The sequence below is a fragment of the Macaca nemestrina genome, chromosome 3, assembly GCF_043159975.1.
Source record: "Macaca nemestrina isolate mMacNem1 chromosome 3, mMacNem.hap1, whole genome shotgun sequence".
Taxonomy (NCBI): domain Eukaryota; kingdom Metazoa; phylum Chordata; class Mammalia; order Primates; family Cercopithecidae; genus Macaca; species Macaca nemestrina.
In genome coordinates, this window is record NC_092127.1 from 187,029,708 (window position 1) to 187,042,463 (window position 12,756).

The 12,756-nt window shown below is 40.9% G+C and overlaps 1 protein-coding gene and 1 long non-coding RNA gene across 4 annotated transcripts in view; one reads left to right on the forward strand and one right to left on the reverse strand.

Moving 5' to 3' along the window:
• The window catches only part of LOC105487952 (cytokine dependent hematopoietic cell linker), a 246,312-nt gene extending 235,276 nt beyond the window's left edge, over window positions 1-11,036 (forward strand). For all 3 annotated transcript variants that reach the window (XM_011751612.2, XM_071093865.1, XM_011751613.3), the window contains exon 19: window positions 7,162-11,036. In XM_011751612.2, coding sequence (XP_011749914.2) covers window positions 7,162-7,308 — 147 coding nt within the window. In that variant the 3' untranslated portion in view covers window positions 7,309-11,036. The remainder of the gene's footprint in view (window positions 1-7,161) is intronic.
• Window positions 139-7,435, reverse strand: LOC139362453 (uncharacterized). The gene is made up of 3 exons (XR_011621533.1): window positions 7,301-7,435; window positions 3,711-3,770; window positions 139-424 (listed from the first exon to the last, which is right to left on the reverse strand). It is a non-coding gene; the product is annotated as an uncharacterized lncRNA (long non-coding RNA).
• Window positions 11,037-12,756: the final 1,720 nt, after the last annotated feature.

A 12,756-nucleotide genomic window follows, 5' to 3' on the forward strand; every position in this document is an offset into this window, starting at 1 on the left:
TATTCTGTGCAGTTAGCCATTAATAACTAATTTGATCTATTGAATCCTCATAGCCAACCTCTGGGGTAGGTGCTGTCAATATTTCATTTTAACAAACTGTGACACTGAGGCACAGAAATGCTAAGTATCCGGCCCAAAGTCACAGCTAGTAAATGGCAATTCTGGGATGCAGTATGTTTTGCAAAACATTGACTTCCATTACCAGTTGAAGGTATGCAGATTCTTGGCGTCTTGAGCCAAAAATTGGCAAAACACACAAACAAAGCAAGGAAAGAATGAAGCAACAAAAACAGAGATTTATTGAAAATGGAAGTGCACTCCACAGGATGGGAGTGGCCCAGGCACAGGGGCTTTAGCACCCTTACAGAATTTTCTGCGGTTTAAATATCTGCTAGAGGTTTCCATTGGTTACTTGGTGTTCATCCTATGTAAACAAAGAGGATAAAGTAAAGTTACAATCATTTACTCAGTGTAGGCCCTATGTAAATAGAAAGGATATATCCTGTCACAACTGAAGTGTTTCCATTTGATTTGGTTCTAGGAAGTCCTTAGATTCCCTGCCTCCAGGCCCTATTCTCATGTCTCGCTTCCATAGACAGACTCAAATAACACCATCACAAATACAAGCAATCACCCACCCGTTTGAAAACACTGCAGGTTGAATCACAGTTAAAGAATAGTTAACACTTACTTGGAGCTTACTGTGTGCCAGGGAGTGGGCAAAAAATGACAATTCACAGGTGGTTTCTTCCTGCCTTCCCTCTGAGGGAGATGTGTAAGAGAAAGAGGGTCTGGATTTTACTCAGTTCCCTCATGCTTTTCACAGCCTGAGCCTTTTGTCTTGCTGAGGAAGAATCACACCTCTTTAAAACAAGATTAGCAAGGCTCTGCTAAATGCAAGCCAACAACTAGCTACTTTAGCCAGGGTCCAATTAAAGAAAGCATCTTCACCCAACTCAGCAGGAAAAACATGAGAAACAGCATCTTCAAAGATTACTTTAATTTCATGTCGTTTTGTAGCTATCTTGCCGCTTTTGAATTTAACCACACAGATGATGCAGCAATGCCTAACTCTTGGGAGTTATTTTGAGTGTGACATGAGTTGATGTAAATAGTGGCAGACACATAGAGGCAGGTGCTTAATAAGTACCACTTCCCCAGAAACTTCGCGGTTTAAAACAACTGAAATGTATTGTTTCACAGTGCTGGAGGACAGAAGTCCAACATCATGGTATCAGCAGGGTCACACTCCTTCCGGAGACTCCAGGGGAGAGTCACCCCTGACCTCTTCCAGCTTTCCGCAGCTGCCAGCAATCCTTGTCTTCCTTGATTTATGGCCATGTCACTCCAGTCTCAGCCTCTATGGTCACATGACCTTCTCCTCTCTATGGTCACGTGACCTTCTCTTCTCTGATCAAAATCTCCCACTGCTCCTATCTTAAGAAGAAACACATGATTGCTTTTAGGGCCTACTGGGATAACCTCGGATAAGCACCCCCTCTCAGGATCCTTAACTTTATACTGTATTATACCATATAAAATAGTATTAACTCTTTTATAATGTAAGGTCATATTCTAGATTCTGGGATTAGGACACGGACATATTGGGGGGAATCATTCAGCACTCGCTGCTCATTTACTTATTTATTGTCCGAGCATTAATTGTAGGCCTACAGTATGTTAGACTCAGTGTTGCATTCTGGGAACACAGAAAGAGTCATGTCAAGTCCCTGCCATCCAGAGAATACCCTGTTCATCTGTGCCGATCTCCGTAGGCACCTAAGCAAGAATGAGATTGTAGAACACCGGCCCTAGCCAGCCAAGGAGGCGCCTGCCTTAAACAACCTGCAGAGCTTAACTGCTGCCAAACATCGGCCCTGCATCTCAGTTTTATAAGTCATGTTTGTCAACACTTCTGTGAAATCTCAGAGAAGGGAGATTTCAATTTCAATTTCCAGATCTTTCCTTTTTGTTCTACAAATGTTTATATGTTTCTAAAAATCACCGTACATGTTTACATGATAAACTAAACTTTAAAGACTAGAGAACAGAGACAATCAACCCATGGGTTTTTTTTCACACCTTCCCTGTCTGCTTCCTTCTCCTCCTGCTTGATTGGCATTTATCTCTTTCTCTTTTCTCCCCCTTTCCTTCTTTCACTCTCATATGTGTACCCAAACACATTTCTTTACTTTTCTGGAAGGAAACATTGCACACAGTTCATATATACAATAAACACAAAAGGTTTAAACAAATGGGCCAGGCGTGGTGGCTCATGCGTATAATCCCAGCACTTTGGGATGCCAAAGTTGGTGGATCACGAGGCCAGTAGTTCAAGAACAGCCTGGCCAACATGGTGAAACCCCGTCTCTACTAAAAATACAAAAAGTAGCTGGGCATGGTGGCACGTGCCTGTAGTCCCAGCTACTTGGGAGGTTGAAGCAGGAGAATCGCTTGAATCTGGAAGGTGGAGGTTGCAGTGAGCCAAGATCATGCCACTACACTCCAGCCTGGTGACAGAGTGAGATTCCATCTCAAAAAATAAAAAAAGAAAAGGTTTAAACAGATGTTAAGATCTGATATTAGCAAACATTGCTTGTCCCCCTGGAAAAGATTATTCAATATGTAAGAGCTTAAGTATAATCTTTTTTAAAAGTCTCTTCAGGACAATATTTCAGTTTTGACCCCATCATTAGAAACCAATAATAAGAAAAGACCAGTTCAGGCACGGTGGCTCATGCCTGTAATCCCAGCACTTTAGGAGGCCGAGGTGGGTGGATCACTTGAGGTCAAGAGTTCAAGACCAACCCGGTCAATATGTTGAAACCCCATCTCTACTAAAACTACAAAAAGTTAGCTGGGCACCAATGCACATGCCTATAATCCCAGCTACTTGGGAGGCTGAGGAAGGAGAATTGCTTGAACCTAGGAGGCAGAGTTTGCAGTGAGCAGAGATTGTGCCGCTGCAATCCAGCCTGGGCAGCAGAGTGAGACTCCATCTCAAAAAAAAAAAAAATAAAACAGGAAAGACCATGTGACTAATTGCCCCTGTCTTGCTTCCTACCACCTGTTAAAATTAATGAAATGTCATCCATGTAGCAGAATTTTAAAACAATTAATAGCAAATGTATTATTTGGGGACAATCTTTTTTTTTTTTTTTCTTTTGAGACTGAGTCTCACTCTGTCACCCAGGCTGGAGTGCAGTGGCGCAATCACAGCTCACTGCAACCTCTACCTTCCGGGTTCAAGCGATTCTTCTGCTTCAGCCTCCCGAGTAGCTGGGACTACAGGCATGCGCCACCACGCTCGGCTAATTTTGTTTTTTGTATTTTTAGTAGAGATAGGGTTTCATCATATTGGTCAGGCTACTCTCGAACTCCTGACCTCGTGATCCACCCGCCTCGGCCTCCTAAAGTGCTGGGATTACAGACGTGAGCCCCCGAGCCCAGCCTGGGACAATCTTAAAGAAAACAGGAATGAGAATAGGAGAGATAAATCATCTTCCCTCTGAAGACTAACACTAGGAAAGATTTCCTTTTATCAATGTGGATTTAACCAATTTTGTGAAAGAGTTCTACCTGGAAAGTTTTTGCTGTTGTTGTTATTCACTTTTTGTTTTATCAAGCATGAAGAAAGAAAAAGAAAACTTTGTGCTTGGTTTAAAATTGGAAATGAAATACAGAAAATTCTTCTTTTCCTAAAGGCTTACAGTAGTGGTCTGTAAACTTCTTGGTGATTTCATTGCTCTCCCATGATGTTCTTGGCAAATCTAGAAGGGAGGAGTTAATCGTAAGGCCTGGCATGTACTGAGCACTCACTGTGTGTCACGCTTTCTTCTAAATGCTGTATTGCTTATGCATCAATTCCATTCTCACAATGAACCTCAAAGTTAGGTCCTATCATTACCATCACTGTTGGTAGAATAACTGAGGCACAGAGAATGCAAGAAACTTGCTGACAGTCACACTGCTAGTGGTTGGGAGAGCCAGGCTTTGAACTCAGGCATTTAGGCTCCACAGGCCCTCTACTTACAATTACCCTGCTGTAGTAGGAATTAATCTCCCCATTGGACAACGGGGAAAGTACCTTACCTTAGCATCAGGTGGAAACTCATATTTATTGTATACATAACATGGGTGGTGGTATAGTCTGAATGTTTGTATTCCTCCAAAATATATGTGTTGAAATCCTAAGCCCTAAGGTGATGGTGTTAGGAGGTGGGGACTTTGGAAAGTGATTCAGTCTCGAAGGTGGAGCCCTCACAAATGGGATTCATTCCCTTGTAAAAGAGTGCATTGCTCTTTGGACCATGTGAGGATACAGCATTAAGGCAAGAAAATGGGCCTCTCCAGATACTGAATCTGCCAGTGCCTCAATCTTGGACTCCCCAGACTCCAGAACTGTGAGACATAAATTTCTACTGTTTCTGAGCTGCCAGGTTTATAATACTTTTTGTTGCTGTTTGTTTTTTGAGACGAAGTCCATCTCCCAGCCTGGAGTGCAGTGACGCGATCACAGCTCACTGCAACCTCTGCCTCCCGGGTTCAAGCGATTCTCCTGCCTCAGTCTCCCAAGTAGCTGGGATTACAGGCACCCACCAGCATGCCTGGCTAATTTTTTATATTTTTGGTAGAGATGGGGTTTCACTATGTTGGCCAGGCTGACCTTGAACTCTTGAACTTAAGTGATCTGCCCGCCTTGGCCTCCCAAAATGCTGGGATTATGGGCGTGAGCCACCAGGCCTGGCCTAGTATTTTAACAGGCCAAACACACCAAGTCAGACTGACACATAGGTTATCTCACTGGAAACTGCTGCAGATCCAGTAAAGGTTTCAGAGGGACAAGGGACTTACAGATTGAACCAGGACTCTTTGGGTGTGAAAAGACAAACCCCAATTCAAATGAGCTCAGGCGGGAGAGAAGGAAATTTGTTATAATGTAACCAGAAAGGACAGAAATGGACTAGATCCAAGGACTAGTTAACATCAAGACATTCCCACTCTACATTTCTTTCCCCACATTTTTGTCCCCACTGTCGTATCTGTTTGCTCTTCACACCTCTCGGCATAATGGTAGGAAGGAGGAGATGACCCTGGAAGTCACATGTTTTTAGCGTTTTAGTTGCTTTCTGTTCAGTGCACCACTAAGAAAAAATAATGTTCCCTCCCAACAGCCCCGAGGGAAGCCTCTGAGTGACCTGGTGAGGTTCTTATTAAGCCTCAATTGACAATTTTCACAGCACACATTTCTAAATGAAATTATTTGTTTGCATAGGAAATTATTTTCTGCCAGCTCCCAACAGAATGTCATCCCTGTGAGGCCCTAACTGGTCAATCTCATTCCCCGTTGGCTATTCCTGAGGACTTCCAACATTTCTGCGCCTAGGATGCCCTGGGCAGAGGAAGGAGTAGGCAAGACCAAATCAGAGGCAGAGTAGCCCCCACGGAGGTGGCTCCCTTTCTTCAGGCTGTGTCATCTCTACCTTGGTGTGTTGGAGCATCAGAGGTCACAAGCTATAGGCAAAGTTGAAAAATAAAAAGAAATATCCAGAAAAGTGAGCCTTCATTCCTGGTCTCACCCTCCCTAGCCGTGGGAGACTCTGAGTAAGGCAGTCCACTTCTCTGAGCTGAAATTCCCTTAGCTCTTTAGGGAAGATCATTCCCCCTGCCCTGTTCACCTCACAGGCTTGCTAGGGAGGATCCAAGTTGTCTTGAAACATGGGAGGCAGGTTGAGCAAGCTCTTCCTAATTATCTCCCAATATTCTCCTTCGGGAACTCATCCAAACTCACCTAATCAGAATTACTGTATATGCAGAATGGACGTTGAAGACTCAGAGAGGGAGAGGGTGATAAGGGGGTTAAGGAATGAAAAATCACCTAGTGGGTAATACAATGTCTATTATCTGGGTGACGGGTACACTAAAGCCCAGACCTCACCACTATACAATTCATCCACGTAACCAAAAGCCACTTGTACCTCTAAAGCTATTGAAATTTTAAAAATTACCATATGTGCTCAAGTTTTCTCAGTACCCTGTCCTTATGCATGGCCCTGTACATTCTCTGCTTTTAATGTCTTTAAACCCTCCTGTCTACTTATCTGGCATGACCCATAACATAGCCCATTTCAAGTCTGCATCCTTGACAAAGCACTTCCCCATTTCCCTAAACCTGAAATAATCTTCCTTTCCGTTAAATTGTCATAACACTTTATCTGTGTATCTAGAAACACTGAAATCTGCAGCCACCTCATTATTTCACAAGAAGCTCAAGGAGGGCAGCTGAACCGGCTAAGCAGCCCTGTGGTTGTCCCTGTTCTTTCTATGTATACTAGAATTCCTTAGACTTCGTTACTGGAGAGCAAGCTCACTGCAGGCACTGCCCTCCAATTTACTACATTCGAGCCTGAATCTTCTATATTTTTGCTGGTCAGAGCTAAGGTTGAGGTTTGGGAGGCAACAGAGATTACAAGGATTGATTGCTGTGTAACTAACCCACCTAAGTCACTTAAGATAGAAAGGCTGTGATAACAATAGAATGGAACTTGACCCGTGTGATCTGATTCCAGAGAGGGAAAACTCCCTGTGTAGGAAATTTAAAGAGCTGCCATAGGGCTCACTTTTGGTCATCTCAAGAACTTTTTTTCTCCCTTATCATTCTTATCACTCATCCTTCAAGCTTGCCATATTCTTTTTAAAAACTACTTCTAGTTGGGTGTGGTGGCTCATGCCTGTAATCCCAGCACTTTGGGAGGCCTAGGCAGGTGGGTCACCTGAGGTCAGGAGTTTGAGACCAGTCTGGCCAACATGGCAAAACCCTGTCTCTACTAAAAATATAAAAATAAGCTGGGCGTGGTGGCCCATGCCTGCAATCCCAGCTACTTGGGAGGCTGAGGCAGGAAAATCGCTTGAACCCGGGAGGCAGAGGTTGCAGTGAGCCAAGATCACATTACTGCACTCCAGTCTGGGTGACAGAGCAAAAAAATGTCTCAGAAAAAAACAAACAAGAAAAAAAACTACTTCCTGAAACACCGTTACCATACAAAAATTGTTAAATTGGTTCACCTCTTCCCTGTGCAAAATCAAGCACCTTAGCTATATTTTAACCTACAGACACAAAAGATATTTTAAAAATCATTAACTTTCTTTTCTGTGTTTCAGAAGTTTGATTCAGTAGAAGACATCATCGAACACTACAAGAATTTTCCCATTATACTAATTGATGGGAAAGATAAAAGTGGGGTCCATAGGAAACAGTGTTACCTCACTCAGCCATTCCCTCTCATCAGACACCTCTCACCTCTGTAGCCTGGTCTTTGTGTTATCTTTGGTTTACTGGATTCAGCGCTTCCATCGTTTTCATTGATTTCAAAAGATTATTGCCTGTGCCTTCAAGGGATGACTTTTTTGACTTTGTAGAAAAGAAAAACACTCTATAACAAAGTGGAAAATCAATCATGGTTTTGAAAGTTCAAACCACAGAGAAAATATTTATAACATGCAAAAAATAAAAACATTCTAGTAACTGGCCACTGGACAATAAATAAAAATAAATAAAAACTAGGGTTTTAAAAGTATCTTCTAAATAACAACAGAAAATGCTATCAACATAGCTATTATGTTCATGATATAGGCGAGCAGCAAAGGGCACCAGAAGCTATTGCTTAAATGTTTGCAGCCAGCGCAGGACAAGTCAATGGGAAATTCCCAAATTTGTGCTCTTTACAGGGCACTGTGCTGCCTTTATGTCAGTCGTTGGGCCTTATACATCTACAATGTGTGGATGATTTCTTACACTAAAGATGTTGATGAATATTAGCTCTCTTTTATTGTAATCCTAGAAATTCAAGTATAGGGAAGAAATGTGGTATGGAAAACCAGCAATTGTGAATGTCACCTTGAAGACAGAAACTGAAAATATTCTGACCAGGGTGTGAAACAGCCAAGGGACCAGCCTCCAGCATCCTCTGCTTTGAGTAGCTTTAAGTCAAATGGAATTAACACATTCATAGTAAAGAGCTCAGATTATATCCTACACTAGCCTTCAGGCGAGCATATGTCTGAGGGAAACTAAAAACTGTATTAACAATTCCAATTATGGACTTCCATTCAAAGACACAGAAAAACTGTCCTCAAATTAGTGCTAATTCTTGCAGTAACATTGCACATGCCATGATATTATTCCCTGTAAAGGCTAAGAGGATTTAATTTTGTTATTGTTTTACAATAAAGATGAGGAAGCAGAGGCTTAAAGAAGCTGTCGATCTTAATATGAGAAGAGAGCCCAGATTGTAATCTGCTTTGCCTGGCTCCATGCAAGCTCATCTGCCCAGGTACATTCTCTGCGCTGTGGCATTTTACAATCAAGTTGAAAAGCTAATTTAAAAAAAAAAGAGAGAGAGAGATAGAAAGATAGAAACAATTACAAAATACAGATTTACCACCTTAAAATAAACAAACTCTTCTAGTGGGAATAAGCTTTTTTAAAAAAGATACTGTTGAAAATAACAGTGTATCATGATGCCAAATGGTACCAAAGCTTACATAGGAAATTCATAGAGTATGTAATGGTAGCATTGATGCAGAAAGAAAACCAAAAATAATTAAAAGGCAATAGAAGCAAATAAAAACAATAAAAACAATGCACAGGATTCTCTCTTTTGTAAGACAGCAGACAATGAGCTCTCTGGGAAAAGTTCTTAGCATCTACCCATCATCCAAATACCCGCTCAGATGTTCTCCTTTCACAAGGTCAATGTGAAGTGATGCCTATAAGTTACATCAGGAGCATTTAATGAAGAAGCTCTTTGTAAAACTGGAACTTTTGAGACCCAACTGAGCCTATCGTAGAGTATGCCTGCAGAGGATTACACAGAACCAAGAGACAAGAGTGTTTATATTGGAGCTTGGATACGAAAGAACTCACTGGTCCGGTCAGAGCTAAAAGCTGTATGGTTTCTGGTCATTCTCTACTGGAATTCAACAAGCCAGGGACAGTGTGGAAACAAGGACTTTACAGAAGGGCTCCAGGCTCATATCAGGAAAGAATCTGACCCTCACCCTAAAAAGCTACTGGAGATTACTCATACCTCCAACTCACTGATTCATTGAGGACATGCTATTCAATGCTGTGTTCTCAAGAAATGTCTATGAGTCCTCTCAACCATTGTTGTTGATAAAATAGGTGAATGTCAGGTGGGGGTTAGCATTTGATAAGGTGTACGTTTGAAATAATGTTTTATCACCTCTTCTTCATAAATACATGATATAATTCCAAGAAGAAACAAGAAGTAGAAATTCAGCATCCTTAAGATGACAGAAAGAATGAGGGGGAAAAGGAAGAAAAAAAAGAAATTAAGCATTTTGCAATAAAAAGCTCACAATATTTTTATGTATTTGAACATTTCCGTAAAAAATATAAAATGGAAAATATTCACATGGGCTGCTTCGGGTGATTGGGGTTTGAGGGACTGTGTTAGTCAGGTTTTCTAGAACTCAAGACACCAAGACAAAGTTAGAAGTGCAAACACTGATTGGAGGTTAATGTTTGAGAAAGGTAAAAGGGAGAAGAAACAGAAGTATGGGTATGGGGTGGGCTTTCAGGCTCCCACCTGTGAGAGGGAAAACGGGAGGTGTGGGGAGTGAGGAGAAAAACCATGAGATTCAGACCCAGCTCTGGGAGAGTCTTGGCAGGCTCATGGTGAGGCCCATAGCAAAGTTTGCCCAGAGAGGAGAGAGTGTCATGCTGGGCAGAAATGTCTGGGTCTTAGTGCCCCACCATGTTAAGTCATCGTCTGGGGCTATCCTGGGGAAAAAAAAAAAAAAGACTTGCAAACGCTGCAGACAATCCAGAAGGCACAGCTGGAGGCTGTCCACTAACTTGCTGGCCAGAAAGTTCTTTCAACAGAGACTGAAGTGACCCACCTCTGGCCTGCCACAGCAACATTCTCAATTCACTGTTTTCAGTGTTGATCGTAGTAAGGACAATCACATTTACATTTTGCTTATAATGGATGACTAAATAATAAGGGTATATAAATTTGATTGTATTTGTTTCTTACAGCACTTCTGTAAAGAAGAGAGGGCAGCTTTCTCTAATGCATTTTATAATTGAGGAAATTGTACCTCATTGGCTAAAATCTCACAGTGACACAGTTGTGACTAGAACCAAGGTCTCCATATGCAATTATCCTATTCTTGGTCTACCTGCTTTATTAGATCTGTAACTGAATATTCAATGATTTGGATTCGGCATGCTCAAATTCCAGTGTTTTAATCCCTTTTCAACCATTACCTCATGTTTAGTTTAAAAGTATCACTTGATATCTGGTTTCAATAGAGTAATAGAATTTTAGCTTTATCCAATTACAGCACTTATGCTTTCTAGATTTTTTTTTTTTGGACTAAATAATTCTCATTCCGGATAAATGTGCATAGCCCTCATCATTAGTCACGTACTGTGTTAGCACGTTTGTGTACTGCATGTGTATTCATTACTAAGCACTATTGTAGATGCTGAAAATAGAGCAGTGAATGAGTCAGAGAGATAGATGACAAATAAATATACAAACAAATAAGATAATCTAAGTCAGTTTCCCATTACTCAATTGGATTTCTATTTTAACACTTATCTCTGAGTGCTTGTGGGGTGATGCCAACATTAAATGTTTTGATGAAGCTCCTTTGAGATGGCTTTGAAAAGTCCCGAGTCAGAAAATTTAAAATTTTCCCAAACTTATTTATGTGGGGTGTGCATGTGTGTATGTGTGTGTGTGTTTAAGTAACTGCATCATGGCTGAAATCAGTTAAATCTCCTGTTCTAATTACTACGGAGGAATCAAATGAACCCCATTGTCAAATGTAGCCAATTATGTATGTGTGTACACAAATATAAATTTTTACGAGATAGCCTGTATTGTATATTAGCATTATATTTGTATATCTTTTTATTCTGAGCAATATTTGTTCTAGCTAAGCACATTTACATTCATAATTTACAGCCTTACTAATTTAAATAAAAGCAAATATGTAATTGATTTCTGTCTCTGAATACTGAAGAAAGAAATTCAAAACATAGTTTAATTTTGTTTCATACCCTATTACCCCTAAAGCCCTTTTGAAATTATATTTAGGGCAAATTTAGGATAAAATTACTAGAACAATTATTGACATATGAGCATTATGCTGGACTTTGGAGATAAAGACAAAAAAGACACAATCCCTGTGATTGTGAGCTCAGAGCCTGGCCGGCAAGAGACACCTGTAATAGCCATCTTAATATGTGTAAGTTAATATTTCATTGTGGTTTTGATTTGCTTTTTCCCAATGATTAGTGAAATTGAGCAACTTTTCATATGCCTGTTGGCCATTATCAAAAAACAAAACATAACAAGCGTTGGCAAGAATGTGGACCAATGGAAACCCTGTACATTGTTGGTGGGAGTGCCAAATGGTGCAGCCACTATGGAAAACAGTACAGAGTTTCCTTAAAAACTTAAAAATTGAACTATTATATTCAGCAATCCACTTCTGGGTATGTATCCAAAAGAAATGAAATCAGGATCTTTAAAAGATATCTGCACACCCATATTCATTGCAGCATTATTCACAATTATTCCAAGATATGGAAACAACCTAAATGTCCATCAAAAGTGAATAAATGGGCTGGGGATGGTGGTTCACACCTGTAATCCTAGCACTTTGGGAGGCCGAGGCGGGCAGATCACTTGAGGTCAGGAGTTCGAAACCAGCCTGGCCAACATGGTAAAACCCGGTCTCTATTAAAAATACAAAAAAAAAAAAAAAAAAAAATTAGCTGGGCATGGTGGTGGGTGCCTGTAATCCCAGCTACTCGGGAGGCTGAGGCAGGAGAATCACTTGAACCCGGGAGGCAAAGGTTGCAGTGAAGTGAGATCGCGCCACTGCATTCCAGCCTGGGCGACAGAGCAAGACTCTGTCTCAAAAAAGCAAAACAAAACAAAACAAAAAACAAGAATGAATCAATGAATGAAGAAAATGTGTTATATACATACAATGGAGTATTATTCAGCCTCAGTAAAGAAGGAAATCTTGGCATATGTGACAAGGTGGATGAATCTGGAGGACATCATGTTAAGTGACATAGCCAGGCACAGAATGACAAATACTGCATGACTCCACTTATATGAGGCATCTGAAATAAACTCACAGAGACAGAGGGTAGAATAGTTGTTGCCAGGAGCTGTGGGAAGAGGGAAATGGAGAGTTGTTGTTCAATGGGTATAAAGTTTCAGTTACACTAGATGGAAAAAGGACTAGAGATCTGCTGTATAGCATTGTACCTATGGCCAACGAAAATGTATTACCTACTTAAAAATTTTTTTAAGAATGCAGATTTCATGTTAAGCATGTTAAGTGTTCTCACCACAAAAAGGGAGATGGGGAGATGGGGTAGTAGGAAATGTTTGGAGGTGATAGATATGTTTATTGCCTTGAGAGTGATGATGGTGTTATGATTGTATGTGTATCTCCAAACTCATTAAATTATATACATTAAATATGTCCAGTTTTTCAATATATCAGTTATAGCCCAAAGAAGCTGTGCTTTTTAATTTTTATTTATTTATTTATTCTTTGTGAGACAGAGTTTCACTCTGTCACCCAGGCTGGAGTGCAGTGGCGCGATCTCGGCTCACTGCAAGGTCCACATCCTGGGTTCACGCCATTCTCCTGCCTCAGCCTCCCAAGTAGCTGGGACTACAGGTGCGCACCACCATA